The sequence below is a fragment of the Amblyomma americanum genome, chromosome 10, assembly GCF_052857255.1.
Source record: "Amblyomma americanum isolate KBUSLIRL-KWMA chromosome 10, ASM5285725v1, whole genome shotgun sequence".
In the NCBI taxonomy this organism is placed as follows: domain Eukaryota; kingdom Metazoa; phylum Arthropoda; class Arachnida; order Ixodida; family Ixodidae; genus Amblyomma; species Amblyomma americanum.
The window spans coordinates 125,022,106-125,040,423 of NC_135506.1; the positions used below are offsets into that span (position 1 = coordinate 125,022,106).

At 50.8% G+C, this 18,318-nt stretch overlaps 1 protein-coding gene across 1 annotated transcript in view; it reads left to right on the forward strand.

Moving 5' to 3' along the window:
• The window catches only part of LOC144108690 (uncharacterized), a 344,153-nt gene that overhangs the window by 71,978 nt on the left and 253,857 nt on the right, over window positions 1-18,318 (forward strand). The window contains exon 3 of the mRNA XM_077641861.1: window positions 753-853. Coding sequence (XP_077497987.1) covers window positions 753-853 — 101 coding nt within the window. The remainder of the gene's footprint in view (window positions 1-752; window positions 854-18,318) is intronic.

Below are 18,318 nucleotides of genomic sequence, written 5' to 3' on the forward strand. Positions count from 1 at the left end.
GACCAGTCAAAACAGCTGATCTGCGCGCGTTGCGGAAGAGCTGATTATCGCAAAATCTTGCAAACAAGAGAACTGTTGAAAAATCAGCAGCCGTTTTTTGTTGCCGAAAGCCCGAAAGCGACGACCGATGTCTTGTTTACTACATTTGCTCTTAAAGCCGACCACCAACCGTAAGGCGCGGTGCCAATTAAGAGGATCGGAATGCTGTGTCGTCATGCAGTGGAGACCGAACGCGGTGCCTCAGAGGTTAGGGCAGTCGGCTACTGAGCCAGAGATACCGGGCTCGATCCCGGCTGCGGCGGCCACGTTTCGATGAAGGCGAAGCACTAAAGGCGCCCGTACGCTGTGCGATGTCAGTGCACGTTTGATACCTAAGTTTATAAATTTATTCCGGGGACGTCCACTACTGCACCTCTTTTTTCCTTACTTCCTTCACTCCCTCCTTTATCCCTTCCTTATGGCGCGGTTCGAGTGTCCACCGAGATATGTGGGACCGTTAGTGAACTTTTTCGTTTCCTCAGAACCAATCAAGTGCAGCAGGTTACACATATAGCACCGAATATTTAAATGCTAACTACACTCAACTGGGCACTTTTTTTCGGGCCGAGATTTGCAGTTTTTATTGAGATATCTTTGCTTATCATTAATACCAGAAAATGTCTATCACGGGTTGTTATTGGAACCCAGTCTTTGAAACGTGCGCAACTACAGAAAAGTATTTGATATATTTCTAAATGCTTTTCTTACTCCAGGAGACCGGTGAGTCGACGACAAAATCCTTCACGTATGGATTGGCCCATCAGATTCAGGAAGCAGGAGTGGGCATTGACATCGCCATAAAGGTCGGGAAGGCGTAAGTGCCAAAATAACTCTGGCGCTAGTGTGTGAAGCGCTTTGAATACTCGTTACCTTGAAAGAAAAATTGCCAGGCGACTTGAGTCTGCTTACCTAGAGGAATGCGAAAGCATGCGTTTTTTCAGGAAAGGGAACGTTTTTGAAAAACGGAAAGGGCGCAGTCGCTCTCAGGTCTCGACATCTCGGTGGACACGCCAATCCCACGAAAGCATGCTTTTTTGAAGCTCATCTTTTGAGGAAGTAAAACGCTTTTACCAAAGAAAAAAACGGCGACGTTGCTCTCAGATTTCGACATGATCTGCAATTTGCTACCCGCCGCGGTGGTTCAGTGGTTAGGCCGCTCGGCTACTGATCCAGAGTTCCCGGGCTCGAACCCAACTGCGGCGGCAGCGTTTCGATGGAGGCGAAACACAAAGGCGCCCATGTGCTGTACGATGTCTGTGCACGTTAAAGATCCCCAGGTGGTCGAAGTTATTCCGGAGCCCTCCTTTCTACTTTAAGTCGCCCCTTTATCCCTTACCTTACGGCGCGGTTCTGGCGTCCGCCGATATGTGAGACAGATACTGCGCGATTTCCTTCCCCCTCCCCAATAATAATAATAATAATAATTGGTTTTTTGGGGAAAGAAAATGGCGCAGGATCTGTCTCATATATCGCTGGACACCTGAACCGCACCGTAAGGGAAGGGATAAGGAGGGAGTGAAAGAAGAAAGGAAGAAAGAGGTGCCGTAGTGGAGGGCTCCGGAATAATTTCGACCACCTGGGGATCTTTAACGTGCACTGACATCGCACAGCACACGGGCGCCTTAGAGTTTTTCCTCCATAAAAACTCAGCCACCGCGGTCGGGTTCGCACCCGGGAACTCCGGATCAGTAGTCGAGCGCCCTAACCACTGAGCCACCGCGGCGGGTCCAAAAAAACCACATTTTCAACAATTTGCTTCTACATTTTGAAAATTGTTTTTTTAGAAAGGAAATGGCGCAGTATCTGTCACATCCCGGCGGACACCTGAGCCATGCCGTAAGAAAAATGATAAAGGAGGGACTGAGAGGAGGAAGGAATAAAGAGGTGCCCTAGTGGAGAAAATGGACATCAAATTTGGTTTTTGAGGCAAGGAAACGGTGCAGTAACAGTCTCATTTGCCTAGGTGGACAGCAGAGCCGCGCCATAAGAGAATGATTTTATAAGGGAGAGAAGAAAGTGAGGAAGAAAGGGCTAGGGGCCTTATTAGAGGGCCCTTGACAGGATAACTCTATTGAGCTCTAGCACAAGTGCTTTTATGCGGTTCAGATGAGTCCATCTGCGCAACGGTTGCTTGCCCCTCTTCCACCGCCTGGGCGTCTGGGAAGTTTTGAGCAATCCTTCCATGGTCTGATCGAATGCGTAGTTCGCAAATCGGGGTCGATTCCGGGCCACACCACCGTTGCCTTGTTAGGCCTAGTGGCCCATGTGCTCCCGTAATCGAAGCTGTACTCGGGAACACTTTTTTTGGCAATGGAGCCAAATCTACGGTGCCGAACTGCATTATCTTACTACGCAACTGAGAATAATCCCTAGTCGCATGAGCAGTTTCCTGCAAAAACAAGTTGAAATCAGAAAGCTCTTTATTTTCGGTATATTTTTTGTCACGGTGCCAATTTTCCGAAATGAATTTTTCAAGCCTAAAACACTTTTCTTTGTTCCGCCGGGTTTTCTCGCCCGAAGTCGGTCCCGGATTTTCGACGTGCCTCGACCTTGCGGACAAGATGGCGACTGCCGATTATTCGGGTGGTTCCGGTTGTTGCAGCTCGTCCACTTCGCAAGGGTTGGAAGCGTTTTCACCAGCCAAGATTTTAGTGAAGTTCAAGATACGCTGGCTGTCGAAGCAAACGAAGGAAATGATCTGCAACGTGTTCGCAGGAGTGAGGAATCGTGACCCTGGATTTCTGGCCGCTTGCGCGTACCGGAAAGTGAGCGACCTGACCGGACTGCGCAAGCGTACCGTCGCCCGCATCAAAAACGGAGCTTTGAGCAACGGTCTGAAGTCGCCGAAAAGAAAGCGGCTGAGGTGGACGCCTGGGAGTGTCTCAGAGCAAACTGGGAAGACGCGACTGCAGCGGCATGACTCATTTACTGTCGGTGCTCTGCGGCGGAAAGTGCATAAGCATTTTTTTGCGAAACGAGCTGCCGACTGCTGCAAAGATCCGGAACGACGTGATAAATGACCCCGACACGAACCCGCCGAACGTGTCTGCGCGTACAATGCGCAGGATGCTCAACGACATTGGGTTTGCTTTTCAAAAGCGCAAGCGGAACTCGGCGCTACTTGAAAGAGACTATATCATCGCGTGGCGGCGAAAGTATCTGCGAACCAATCGGGATATGCGCAAACAGCACCGGTACGTACGAATTGTTTCGTGTATTTGAAAAAAATGTGACTGCTCTGCGCATAAAGTACGTCACGTTGATCCCTTTTTCTCTGCGGCGCCGCCTCCACCATCGCTCAGTCGTCGACAGGAGAGCTGTGCATGCAAGTGATAGCTGTCGAAAGACTGCCGGCGTCGAAATTCGAGGAGCGCACGAATACATTATTATACTTGTCATCATGGTAGTATGTACATGCTTGTAACTTCTCGGCTACCACTTATGGGAGATTATAATTTTGTTTTGCAGTACCATCTACTACATTGATAAGACGTGGGTGAATGCTGGCCATACGGAAGATAATGTCTGGACGGACATGACCGTGATTTCACGAGATGAAGCATTCCGGCAGGGCTTGACTGCTGGTCTTCGCGTACCAAGTGGCAAAGGTGGCAGACTCATCATTGCGCACGCAGGAAGTGAAGAAGGATTGGTCGAGGGAGCGCTCCTCATCTTTCGGGCAGCCATAGGAGCTACTGATTACCACTCAGAAATGGATGGTGCTCGATTCGAGAACTGGTTTACGCAACAATTTCTGCCAAGTATCCTGCCTAACAGCGTAATCGTGGTAACGCTTCTTACCACAGCGCCCAACTGGAAAAAGTGCCGTCGACGAGCAACCAAAAAGTGGAGATTCAGTGTTCGCTTAGGGAAAAAAAAAACATACCGTTTTCTAATGACCACTTGAAGGTAGAACTGCTGGATTTAGTGAAGCAACAGAAGGACTGTTTTTCGGGAAGCCGTATTGATCTTCTGGCCAAGTACGCTGGCCACGAAGTAGTGCGGCTGCCCCCGTATCACTGTGAACTGAATCCAATCGAACTGGTGTGGAGCCAGGTGAAAGGCTACGTCGCTTCAAATAACACCGCTTTCACCTTAGCTGCTGTGGAGGAACTGGCACTTGGAGGGGTGTGCCGTGTATCCCGAGAAAATTGGTCGTGGGCCTGTTCGCATATGATAAGGCTGGAAGAGGAGGCATGGGAACTGAATGGTGCCATAGACACCCACCTGGGCAGCCTAATTATTACTCAGCACTTAGATTCCAGCTCATCCAGTAAAAACAGCGACATAAGTGGCGTCGGGGAATTGGAATGAGGGCATCAGTACTGCTGAATATCGTTGCTCGTTCACCGCTACTGCTTTATCTGGTTTCGAAAGAGCGGTTCTAACTTCCCGTAGCAACTCAGGCTATGAGGGACACCACAGTGAAATTTAGTCCATCTGGGTCTGTTTAACGTGCACTGACGTTGCACGACACAAGGGAGTTTTCGTATTTAGCCTTGAACGAACTACAGCCGCTAAGCCCGAGATCAGAACACCGACCTCGCGACCAGTAGCCGAACGCCAAAGCAACTGGCCCCACACGTGTGCTGCATAATTTGTGCACACTTTTTTCGTCACTGTAAATAAGCGCCTGCTATTGGTTGAGTGCCCGAAAATTAAAAAAAATCCTCTTTTACCTTCCGCACCGCTATCACGTGGATTTGTAAAATTTTGACTCGCATTTCGTTCGCGTACAAAAATTCAAGTAATTTGTTGTATTGGTGCTTTATGTATTCTAAAAAAACATTGCGAAAGTAGAACCGAAACTGAAATCTGAACCGAAAGCCGTGCGGTCAAACTACTTGGCGGAATGACACATTTAAAGACGCCCCGCCTCCCTACCTTTGCGCCCATTGCCAAGAAAAAGTGTCCCCGACCTTAGGCCTGCCGTAGGCTTGGCGGGACGCCGCCCGAATCGCAGCTTTGAAGTCCGATAAAGGGCCAACCAAAGTTTGTCCTACCGTTCGGAATCCTGTGCCCAGGCGGTGCAGGTTGTGAGTTCTCTCAGCTCCAAATAAAATGTGGCGGCGCTGTGGGTTCGTACGGTTCGGCATGTTCAAAAACTGTGGAGCCAATGCGACAAACATCCGCACCGCTCGACAGCCATGACGGATCTCCTTCACTCCAAAATAATTTACACCACCTGGGAGTCTTTTACGGCCCGCCGCAGTGGCTCAGTGGTTAGAGGACTCGGCTACTGAACCGGAGTACCCGGCCTCGAATCCGACCGCGGCGGCTGCGTTTCGATGGAGGCGAAACACGAAGGCCACCGTGTACTGTGCCACGTAAGAGCATGTTAAAAATCCCAAGGTGGTCAAATTATTCCGGAGCCTTCCACTACGGCACCTCTTCCTTCCTTTCTTCTTTCAGTCCATCATTTATTCATTCCCTAAGAGCAGGGTTCGTGTGCCCGCCTAGATGTGAGACAGATACTGTGCCATTTCCTTTCGCCAAAAACCAAATTTCAATTTTAAAATCTTTAACCTGCACTGACATCGCACACCACAAAGGAGCCTTTCCGTCTCGCCTCCAGTGAAACGCGGCCGCCGCGGTCAGGTTCGAACTCGGGAACTAAGGATCCGTAGCCGAGCGCTCTAACCACTGAGCCACCACGGCGAGTAATTCACATTTTGCAGACACCTTTTGAGAACACCTTTTTAGCCGACCTAGCCTAGTAATGCTTTCGCATTAAGTGTAAACCGGTGAATCGACCAATGTATGAACGCTCATATCGTAAGCTTATGGTTGTGTGTATTCACGGACTAGTGAGGGAGATCGTGGACCCCAGATCACCTTATTTTCCGGCGGGGGCTGGTCTGTGAGGGGCGGGAAGGATGGCGAGCGGTTCCTAGCATTCGTTGATGTCGATTCCTTGCGTGCCGCCGAATTTGACTCTGGGCGGAAGTGATTGTGGTCATTATAGTGGGACCGCTGATTGCTGGGGTGTTGCCGGGAAGGTGTTTGGTACTCGGCTGTGACAGTGGCAGGGGGTGTTGACGTGCTGTTGCATGGGCTGCTGAAGCGCTGATTGCAGCCTCGGGACACCGTATAATGGGGTTCAACGCACAGGATGCTTCTCGGCGAGCATGTGGGGGGTTCAGCTGGTGCGAGAGCTTCGCCACAGCGCTGCGTGTTCCTTTTGTGGGGCCCCGAGATCCACATTTGGCCACTTTATGTTCATCTGCCGAGAACTGACACAACCGGCCCAATGGTTCTTCACGTACTCGGAAGGGTTGGAGGTCGTTGTCTCTGGCCCCGACCCGGCCTCTCAACTGAGGCTGGTGCAGTGGACGGACAAGGTCGCCGTCTGACTCGAGCTGCCGACCGCCACCCACGACCAGAAGCACACCACCTCTCAAAGCGTGAACTATATTGGCTCCGCCAATAATAAAGTTTTTCAGCTTTACTTTAAGCTTATATTCTTCTCACAAAGGTTCGTATGATGCTTGGAAGTATAAATAGATTGTGTTACTGTCGGTATAAGTTAATCACGCACTTACAACAACATGATGGCATTTTGTACCGCTAAGTGTTGTGTGAGTCGAGCCAGTGCGACATGTTCGAAAAGGTTGCCAAGGCAAGAGGTCGGACGAAGATTCTCATGGTTTCCGGAGAAGTCGGAGCTCGTCATACTCTGCCATGCAACCCGAAACTGCCCCACTGCCCCCAAACAGCGACATTAGAAAATCGGTACATCCCCGAGGTAGGCTACACACTCTGCGGTGTGGGGTTGAATTGGGGGGGGGGGGGGGGGGGGGGTTAATTACGTTCTCCCTATTTAGTCGCAGCTGACACAGTTCAAAGCCGCCAGACCACACCCCGTGATCGCGTGCGCTACCGAGAGCTCGTCGACCACTGCGGGCCTTGCTCTTATGAAACAAAGGAATGAAACTCTGGCTGACACAAATAGGCATTTATTGCTACAGCAACAATAACGCCAGCTAGCAACAAGACACGCTAATGAATCGAGGTCGTCCGGCTCACCAGCAAGGCAACGAGCGAATGTTCGCTCGCGCTAGGGCAAGGAATACTCCGAGGCCTGGATGGGACGAGATACCGGAGCCAGTCTTCCCGTCGCTTCCTCGCCCCGCTGGCGAAGAGAAGCGGAGCCGCGTGCGGAACGTCCGGTCGCGCCGACGATCCCCGCCGAAGAGCCTTTGCCCTCTCCCGCGCGCGAGCTTCAAGCAGTATCTCGCGCTGCGACGCTGGCATCCTCTCTGGCTAGTTCAGGTAAGTAAGAAAAGAATGCGCCCTTCCTCGAGCGAGGCGATGCTGCTGCTGCATGGTGCCTCGCGGGAAAGCAAACCACAAGGGGAAACTGCGGGGGGTGATTCCCCACATCCCCCAACCTTAAATAGACCCTCGTGCCTGAAATTGCATGCTATGAAGGAGTCTTCCGGTCTTCATGCACTTGAGGCAGGCCTTGCAGCGAAGGTCACATCGACAGCGTCCACGCAGAATTCCGAAGGCGGCGTGAAGAACCCCGCTTGGACGACTCGCACGGCCTGTGGACTCCGGGTCCGCAGGCCCGCGAAAAGGCCAGTTGAAAGCTGCAGGCCAGGTTTCTGCAGCAGTCACCAGGGCAACAGAAGACGGAGGTGAGTGCCGACTGGTCTCGCCACAGCTGCCCCGAATGAATGCGGCGAACAGGATACAGGCCGCTCTGCCACAGCAGGTGGCAGCGAGACGATGTGCACCGGACAGCAAGCCTTGGTGGCTCCGCCGAATCTGCAAAATTGCCGAAACGCTCTCGGCATGCCTTTAGCGTAGGTCATGGGAAGGGAGACGGCATCTGCAAGGGCCTCATGGCACAATGCCTAACTCGCTAGCAAAACGTGTCGGTCGGCTGTGGAAAACCAAGGCTCGAGTGAAAAAAGCCTTTTCTTGGGTTCAACGAAACTTTTTAGTTCGTGCGAGGTTACAAAATAAAACAGCTGGGCAGCAAATTGCGCCCATCCTCAACAGCACGGTCCGGGGGTCGTGACTCTTCTGACGTGGTGCAGGCAGCTCCGAAAAGCACGGGGCCTGAGTACCACTGACAGCGACCGTGAAGAAAACAAACAGCCGAGACTGGTTACGTGTGCGCAGCCGCGAGGAGACATCAGCTTTATGGGGTGGTCCTACCCCTCTCACTGCACGAAGCAGCTTCTGAACGGTTGGCGCCTGCCGTATCGGACGGTGTCGGAGCGTCCGGTGCTGAGCTGCAATACCAACGAGTTCGTAGCGGCACCCGTGGCCCCAGGCCATCCAGCGCCCGGAGCTGCGACTCCCAGAGTCGAAAAAGAGAGAGCACAGCTAAATATATACCGAAAACTCGGACCACCGATGCGTCTTCTGTACTCACTTCGGGCTCGGGAACGCCGCGGGCGCTAGGCCTCGCGCTCCCTCAATGCGGACTAAGTGATTCTTGTGCTGAAGAAACTCCAGAGAAAAGGTGGCCAAAAACGTGCTGAGCATGTCGAAAATTTCAAACGTGCTACAGCGCAATACACCTCGCACTCAAGAAAATATGCCGCAGATCCTAGCGATGAAAATTCACTCTAGGCCTGGCACTTGTAAAGTCCGGACAAAGAGCGTTCCTCGAACCTAATAGACAAACGTCTAATGTTCCAAGAGAAGGCCCCACGTTGGGCGCCAGATGTGGGGTTGAATGGGGGGGTAGATACGTTCTCCCCACTTAATCGCGGCTGACACAGTCAAAGGCCGCCAGACCCCACCCCGTGCGCTACCGAGCGCTCGTCAACCACGCCGGGCCTTGCTCTGGCGGAACAAAGGAACGACACTCCGGCTGACACAAACAGGCATTTATTGCTACAGCAACAATAACGCCAGTTAGCAACGACACACGCTAATGAATCGAGGTCGTCCGACTCACCAGCAATGTTACGAATGAATGTTGGCCCGCGCTAGGGCAAGGGATACTGCGAGGCCTGGACGGGACGAGCTACGGGAGCCAGTCTTCCCGTCACTTCCTCGCCCCGCTGGCGAAGAGCGGAGCCGCGTGCGAAATGTCCGCTAGCGCCGACGATCTCCGTCGAAGAGCCTTCTGCCCTCTCCCGCGCGCAAGCTGCAAGCAGGCTCTCGCACTGCGACGCTGCCGCCTTCTGTCGTTAGTTAAGGAAACTAACAAGAGAATGTGCCCCTCCCCAAGGCGAAGCTGCTGCTGCACGGTGCCTTGTGGGAAAGCGAACCACAAGGGGAGACTGCGGGGGATGGTTCCCCACACCGGGTACTGGCCTCCACATCTAGAACAACGAGAAAAGCATTCTCACCATTCAGAAAGTCAAGCAGACGGCTTTGTCGATATCCGACTTAATCTGCCGAGTTTCTGGACACCACCGGGGAATGATGGATCATGATCTATGTCGTTTCTTAATGCCTTCGTCCTCAGCCGCTTTCTGTTCACATTCCCCTACCTGGAACTCCCGGGCAGAGAAATCTCAATAATGGATGCCAGCTAACCTATCGTGTTGTGTAGGCCTAGCTGGAGGAGTTTTTCTGCGGAGGTATTTAGGGGTATGTGTAGTGCTGTCTTAATGGTGTTGGGATCATGGCATAATAATAATAATTGGTTTTTTGGGGAAAGGAGATGGCGCAGTATCTGTCTCATATATCTTTGGACACCTGAACCGCACCGTAAGGGAAGGGATAAAGGAGGGAGTGAAAGAAGATAGGAAGGAGGAGGTGCCGTAGTGGAGGGCTCCGGAATAATTTCGACCACCTGGGGATCTTTAACGTGCACTGACATCGCACAGCACACGGGCGCCTTAGCGCCCGGAGCCCTCCACTACGGCACCTCCTCCTTCCTATCTTCTTTCACGCCCTCCTTTGTCCCTTCCCTTACGGTGCGGTTCAGGTGTCCAAAGATATATGAGACAGATACTGCGCCATTTCCTTTCCCCAAAAAACCAATTATTATTATTATGCCATGATCCCAACACCATTAAGACAGCACTACACATACCCCTAAATACATCAGCCGAAAAACTCCTCCAGCTAGGCCTACACAACACGATAGGTTAGCTTATCGAGGCCCACCGACATACACAATACATATGTCTCGTGAGAACCTCCACCGGCAGACACATCCTACACACAACACAAACCCTCGGTATCCGCATACCAGCCACGTATCCCACACAGATCCAGGTTCCCTATCACATTCGCCGCGAATTACACATTACACCTCTCCCCATAAACATGCATCCCACCTACCACTTACTCCGCCGCAGAGCTCGCGGACAAACGCTTTACAAACACTGGCACGGAACCGTATGCCGTGTGGGTGGATGCAGCATGCACAGGCGAGGACGCGGCTGTAGCCATAACGAAACCCTCCCTCCGTATGCCGTGTGGGTGGATGCAGCATGCACAGGCGAGGACGCGGCTTTAGCCATCACCAAACCCTCCCTCCAACCGATAGCCACCGTTTGCACATCCCCACTGCCCATAGGGAGGAGGATGAGGAGGCCGCCAGTGCCCTAGCCATCACGCGCACGGAGGCCTGGTATATACTGTCAGGCTGAAAAACTGCCATAAAAATTTTCTCGCGGGAGGGTCAACATCGCTGCATTTTGCATACTGAACTCCCTCGCCGCACACCCGGCCCGCTTCAACGAGTTTATATGGGTGCGTGGGCAATACGGGAGTTCTGGAAACGAGGCTGTCAACGCTTTATTCCGAGGCTCTCTCAACCGAGTACCGGCGGCCTCGGATCCAGGGTTCTCACGGGAGAGCATGCATTCATTCAGTGAACTGACGCAGGCCTGAAAAGCCGAGCGTCGGCTCTACCCTCCACCCCCCTCATCCCTCCCTCGACAATTATCATTAAACACTTTGGATGCGGCTCCAAACAACCAACTTACCCTCCCTTTATATAGGCTCGCTCTATGACCGAGTCCACACAAACCCCTCGTGTACCCTCTGCCACCACCCCAATACCGCTCTCGACCAAATTCGTTTCCTCTGTCCGGCGAATGCTAGAGCCCGGCGGATGCTGGCCGGGGCCTGGAGCACTTACCACTTGGGAGGCTTGGGAAAACCTACTACGCCCCGAGGACCTGGCCAAGCAGGCCATCGCCGCCGCAGGCGTGGCCGCCAGCGTCATGAGCCTCCGGGACATGAATGTTTAGTGAAGTCGGGCCGTGCGGAGGCCCAAGGGCTTGCGTGTCCTAAACTCACTTGTTTTAAATTAAGTCTTCACCACCACCATCGCATTTTGTCCAACACTCAAGACAGCGTAAAAACGTAGACGGAGCGAAAATACAATTTCAAATTGAATGCGCTCTCAGTGCATAGCAACGGCACTTCGCTGTGATGTTAGCTTGTTTCGGCCCAAGGTTAGCGGTGTCATTGGAGCTGAGCTTTGTAACAGTAGTGCTGCAACCTGCAGAAATCACGTAAAAGGCGAAAGCCTTACTAGCCCCATTACGGGGAGAGCCGGCGATGTGTGTTGGTGTGTGCGTTAGTGTGCACTCGCAGACGATACATGAAATCTAAGAAATGGCAAAAAACTGGAGGACGCTTCAGCTTCGCTTTTAAGAGCGGAACGACACAGCGCATTGCGGTACTGCCAGGGAGTCCATGGAACGCAGTCTATGGAACGAAGTCGCCCGTTGAGCGCCATGCCTTGCCCGTTAGACAAATCGCGCGAAGTCTCTAGGAGGCCTCTCGAAACAGTTTTGGCGCTCGTCTGCTGAGCCGGAGTACCCGGGTTCGAACCCGATCGCGGCGATAGCGTTTCGATGGAGGTGAAATGCAAAAGCCGCCCGAATGCTGGGCGATGTCAGTGCACGTTAAAGATCCCTATATGGTGGAAATTTTTCTGGGGAGCTCCATTATGACGCACTTTTCTTCACTTCTGTCGCTCCCTCCTTTATTACTTCCCTTATGGCGCGATTCATATATTCGAGGCGTCACTTCCTTTCCAGAAAAAAACAATTTTAATTTCATTTCGTCCGAAGTGATCACGAATGGGCTTCAGTGACGCTGCTTCCTAAATTGGATGGATGGAAACAACTTTTATTAGAAGATAAAAAAGAAATCTTGCAGGGTGGTTCTCTATTCGTCCAGGAGTCCACGGACTTGTGCTTCACATAAAGCCCAATCCACCTGCCATTTCTGGCCGGCGGGCTGAGCGGTCCATAAAGCAGCCTCCTAGGAAGAATAAGTAGAGGAAGGGCGGTACTGCCTTTGGTGAAGGACATACTTAAAGGTAGTGGAAAAGTGTGCATCTGGGCACGCCACAGGTGTTATAATGAGGAGGGAAGCTGGGATGAAGGCATGAGAGAAGGTAGGGTTAAATAAAGCAGCCCGTCTGTAATTGTCGCCATGTGGCGCTGGATAAGGGCGACAAGGTACTGTGGGGTAGTGGCAATTCAATGCGGGTGAGTTTGTAGAATGTGGTAATTTGATGACATGTAAAAAGGGGGTGATGTGACCTCTTGGGCAGGGTTGGGTACCTGATCGTCCGGGATCCGGGAGGAGAGTTCTCGGGCCAGCGCATGAACGCGCTCATAACCGGGGAACGAGGCATGCCCAGGGATCCAGGACAGAGTGACTGTGACTGTGACCAGAAAGGTGACTGTGGCAAGAATATTGTGAGTGGCCGGCGTAACCACGCCCTTTAGGTAGTGGCGGTATGCGGTCTGGGAATCTGCAAATTTGGGTTATCTTTTTGTGAATGGTGGAGTGTGCCAGGGCAAGTGCGACATCGGGTCCTTCCGCTTCTGCAGAAGAATTAGTTTGGATAGTGGCGGCGGCCCCCACTGTGCCGTCTTCATAGGCTGCGACTGCCGCGAAAAATCCTGCTTTACTATTTCTTCCGCGTCAACATAAAGGATATAGGAGTGGTTGATGTAAGAGCTTGCTCAAGCCTGCCGCCTACCCGGATGGAGGCTAGCGCTGATATTGCGCGGTAGGGTATTCTGATATATGTGATCCTGCGTGCGCAAAGAAATCATGTAAGGTGTAGGACTTGTAGGGGTGCGATTAGGTGGATTGATAGCTTAAAAATCTTCAAACCTTTATTCAGTATTCTTCCGCATATAACAAAAGGAATGCTGGTACAAGAGCAAAACCTGCTACAAGCAGCTTGACGAGGCGCTTGCCCCTGTTTGATTGGCAGCGCGAAGGTTTTACACTCACGGTAAATGCATATTGTTTGCTTATATGTGTTGCATCTCACAGACAAAAGAAAGACAAATTATTCGAATACAATAGCATCCCACGTACAGACCAACATGTTTGGAAACATACATAGAAAAAGGGAAAGAAAAGAAAATGCATTTCTGGTCCAATTTAGACCATTTTCACTCAGGACGTACAGACATATAAAAGAATCATGCAAACCTAATACAAAAACAAGTATGCTGCAAAATAAGAGAAAACGTGTACATTGCGAAATTTTTTCTTCTTTCTTTTTTTAAAGTTGGAGACCGTCGTGCGTCATAAAATATTCTTTCCATTCTTTTCCAGTCATGGCGCTCGGGTCTATATGCCTCGTTTCAAGGCTATTTAGCCGGAATGGCACACGGTATTGCAACCTGTTAAAACCATTATTGGTTCGGGAAAATGGAAAATTCTATATTTCTCCTTGAGTTACGCTGTATAGCAGCCGAAAAGATTGCTGAAAAGATTTTTTGAGACGGCTGATTTGAACAAAATGCTTATTTCTGTGTTTTAAGCTGCTCTTGTATATTAAGAACAGGTTAAATATGTATGCATGCCTGACAATAAGGACATTAAGTGATTGAAACAAATCCCTCGTATGGGAATCGTATGGGGCCTTTGCAATATGGCAGATAGCTTTTTTCTGTATTAAAAGTAATTTGTGAATGTTTGTTCGAGGTGTTGTCCCCCAAACAAGGTTACAGTAGTTTATATCCGGGTGGACTAAGGCATTATATAGAAGAAGCTTGGGGTTCGGTGGAATCACCTGTCGCAATCTACAAATCATTCCACATGCCCTCGCCAACTTTTTAGCTACAAGGTCAACATGAGCGTCCCAAGTTAAAGTTTCGGTAAAAATGACTCCTAGTGTTTTAACCTGTTTCGCTAGCTCTACTTTATAAATGTGAAAATAGATATCCAAGCAAAGATTTAGATGCTTTTGCACCGGCGCAAATAAAATACATTTGGTTTTCGCTGCGTTTATTTTTTAGGAATTTACTGCGCCCATTGAAACAATGAAGTATAGTAATAGCTAAGCTTAGGAGCTCCTTAATCTCCTTAGACTGAAAGAAAATGCTGGTATCATCTGCATTGATAAGAAAATATGCTTCATCACTAATGCTTAATAAATAATTTATATAGAGATTGAATAATATTTGTCCCAGTATACCGCCCTGCGGAACCCTTCCTTCACAGGAGGCAAAATGAATATTCGCCTGCAATAGCGACGCACTATTTTTGTTGTTCTAGATATGATTTTATAATTCTGGAGGTATTCCACAAAATCAAAAATGTGCTAATTTGCATAATAAAGTATTACGATTAACCCTGTCGAACGCCTTCGAAAAATCTACAGATATGCCGAGGGATAACCTCCTTTCTTCAAATTCATCAAGTATGTACTCTTTTTGCGTCAGTAGCGCCAGTTCGCTTGACACCTGCTTCCGAAAACCGTACTGTTCAAACGTTATAATAGAAAACCTACTACACAACGTTGTCACTCTACTGCAAATAAATTTTTCCAGACCCTTTGAAATAACAGGTAATATTGCTACTGGTCGGTAATTAGATGAATCATTTCTGTCTCCAGGCTAATAAAGCACCGAAACCTTTGCCAACTTCATTTTGTCTGGAAAAACACCTGCAGACAAACAAGTATTAAACAGATGGGTGAAAACTGGTACCAGGAGATCGAGTACAAACTTAATAGGTCCAATTTGAAGTCCATCTATATCACGTGCTTTACTATATTTTAGTGATAAATATAATATTATTTTTTCCGGAGATGCCGGCGCAAAACAAGCACCGTTTGTAATCTACGTGTCGAGGAAGCTCGTGGCAGTTTCAACTTGGACGCTATCAACCAAAATTATGAAGTATTCCTTAAACTTGTTCGCCCACTTTAGTCCTTTAAATGATTCATTATAAATTATTATTTCAAGTTCTTCATTTTGGCGGCTTCTCCTTTGTAATAGTTTTCGCGCCAGATTTCATTACCATGGACTAGCGCCCGGTATCCCCAAGAGATTTTCAATATAGCTGTTTTTAGCATTCCGTAAAAACGTTGTCACGATGTTTCTTTGTTTTCTAGTAGCAAGAAAGTCTGCACGGTTTTTTGTTTGCAGAAATACGGAATACAACGCATATTTTTTCTTTTCATATTGCCGCGAATATTTGCAGGTTTGTTCGTCCTTCAAATCTGCCGTCACAACAATTTATCGCTTTGTTTGCGACGAAGGCGCGACTAGATTTATCTCGATTGATCGCAGCCAGGCAGAGCTGATTCTAGGTTGCTCTGGAACGTTATAGCAACTTTGCACGCTTTATCTGGAAAGTTCGCTATCAGCTTTAAATTGATCACGGCTGACAGCGGCGGGCATTCCGTTCGACGACCGCTGAGCACGCTGGTCGTTTTAGCCACCGCCGAGTGATTCAGTGTATTGAGGGCGCAAGTCAGCCCAATAAATAGTTTTCTTTTAGAATACCTTTTGTCCGTTTTCATCGCTTCTTCGACTGCCGTCCCCACTACGGGACATGTGGTGGAGGTGCGGGGTAGCCTTCCATGTTCCGGACGCCCCCTTCAAGTCGTGACGCCAGCCCTCAGCGCTTCGCAACCGAAGACAAGCCAGCAGACCAGCGAGCCAGCCGACGTTTCCAGGGAGAGAAGCCTGAGTTCGGGACCCTGCCGGACCGCACCAGACAGCGAAAAGACGCTACTACGAGCACCGCAACCTCCCCGAAGATGTCGAAACCAATCACACAGCAGCAGCCGCGGGTGCCGCCAACTTTCAAGGGATCTCTAGGCGAAGATTCCGAAGAATGGTTGGATAAATTTGAGCGTGTGGGGTTATTCAACAATTGGGGTGATGCGGCAAATATTGGACACGTAATTTTCTCATTATGGCTGCGCACGCACCTGGCACGAAAACCACGAGTCGTCCCTTACGACATGGGAGCTATTCAAGAGCGAACTATTGAAGGTATTCACCAGTGTCGTGAGGAAAGAAAGAGCTGAATGACTCTTCGAGTCCAGGATCCAGCTTTCGAATGAGCCCGTCCGCGGTTACGTCGAGGAGATGAGCACCGATTTCGCCGCGCCGACCCCGAGATGACCGAGGAAAAAAAAGTTCAGTTTTCAATGTGCAGCGTAAAAGAACAAACTCTTTGGCAGCCTCCTCCGCCAGTTGCCAAAAACAGTCGAGGATTTCATGCAAGAAGCCTGCACGATTGAGAAGACCCTCGACGTCCGAGCTCGGCAGTACAATCGCCCTTCCTCTGCCTGTGCAATCCGTTTGGGCACGACGGCCAACACCAGCGACCGCTTGCGGCATGTTTTCTGCGAAATCGTCCGAGAGGAGCTACGCCAATTACTGCCGTCCTCCCCACAGCCACAAGCAGCGACTCTGATGGATGTGGTATGGGAAGAAGTGCAACAGGCACCTGGCGCCCCGACGGCCACAGAACCCCAGGCCATGTCCTACGCCACTGCAGTAAGGACTCCTACGCCCCAACAACGATTCTGCATTCTGTCTGACATGAACAACTTGTTCCCGAACGCCACCTCTCTGCCCCCGCCCGCCCAGCCTACGATCGACGCTCAAGCCCCAGGAAATGCGACGCCTGGAGGACTTCCGACAACCGGCCGTTGTGCTTCCATTGCGGTGAGGCCGGCCATATTCTTCGTCACTGCCCGTACCGACGTATCGGTCTTCGAGGATTCGCGGTTAATGCCCCACGACCACGCTTCGGCCAACGTCCGCAGGAAATAGACGAGTACCTGCTTCGAGAGGAGTACACGCCGAACGGCTTTCCGCGCTCACCATCGCTGTCAACCTCGCGCTTTGTGTCGCCACCCTGCAGCTACGCAGCTGCGGTACGAGGAAGGTCTTCCAGCCCCCGTAGGGGAAACTAAAGACAGCCACCTCAGGAGGTGAGGTTGCTCACGACCGAAACGTCGAAGATCCTCCACCAACCACGCCCCATGAAGACGCTGGAACCGCGGCGCCGCATGAAGAACCTACACTCGGAGCACCGATCCAGCACAAAATGACAACCCGGACCACGACGCAAACTGCCTTCAATACGACGCCGCCACCCAGAAAAGCTTCGATCACACGCCCCGCCCGCGACTCGCATACGCGATGATGCCGTGACCCGACGCCAAGAGCGACGTGCAATGCAAGAGCTAGAACCTCTGACTTAGAAGTGACTATCGACGGCCGGAAAGTTACCGCTCTAGTCGACACAAGAGCCGATTACTCGGTGATGAATGGAACATTCGCTGCGCAGCTGAGAAAAGTCACAACGGCTTGAGACGGCCCACAAATTCGCACCGCAGGGGACCACCTCATTACGCATTCAGGAGGATGCACAGCGCGAGTGGCTGTCAAAGAACCTACCTATACTGCGACCTTTGTGTGTGGTACCGTATTGCTCACGCGAAGTCATCTTGGGTATGGATTTCCTTAAGGAGCATCAGGCGATCATTGACCTGCGATCCAAGCTAATCACGCCTCCGACAAACGAAGCCATTGCTTCGATGAATTAAAAATCGGGAAAATGACGTTGCTGTGAGTGTCCTGGCGGAAGAAGTGAGCATCCCACCCCGTTCAAGCGTTATCGTGACCGTAGGCGCCACGAAAGCCATTAACGCTGAAGCCGTCATCGAGGGGAACATGCAGTTGCTTCTAGACCGAGGAATTAGCATCGCAAGAGGCATCGCACATTTCCGCAATGGCCAGGTCGAAGTACTGCTGACTAACTTCAGCGAAGAATACCGGCATATTAACAGAGGAACGACGATTGCTTTCTACGACGAAATATCTGACGTACGAGATTCCTTCGCCCTCTCCGAGCCCTCCGCAGAAGATCCGCCTGACCCAGATAACTCGCCCACTTTCGACATCAACCCAGCCCTGCACCGGAACAGACAAGACCAGATCCGTAATCTGCTTCGAAGCTACCCTGAGTGTTTTTCGACGTCGTTGAAGGTCCGAAAAACGCCAATTGCCAAGCATCGCATTATAAACGACCAACACACCCGACCCCTCCGTCAAACCTACAACG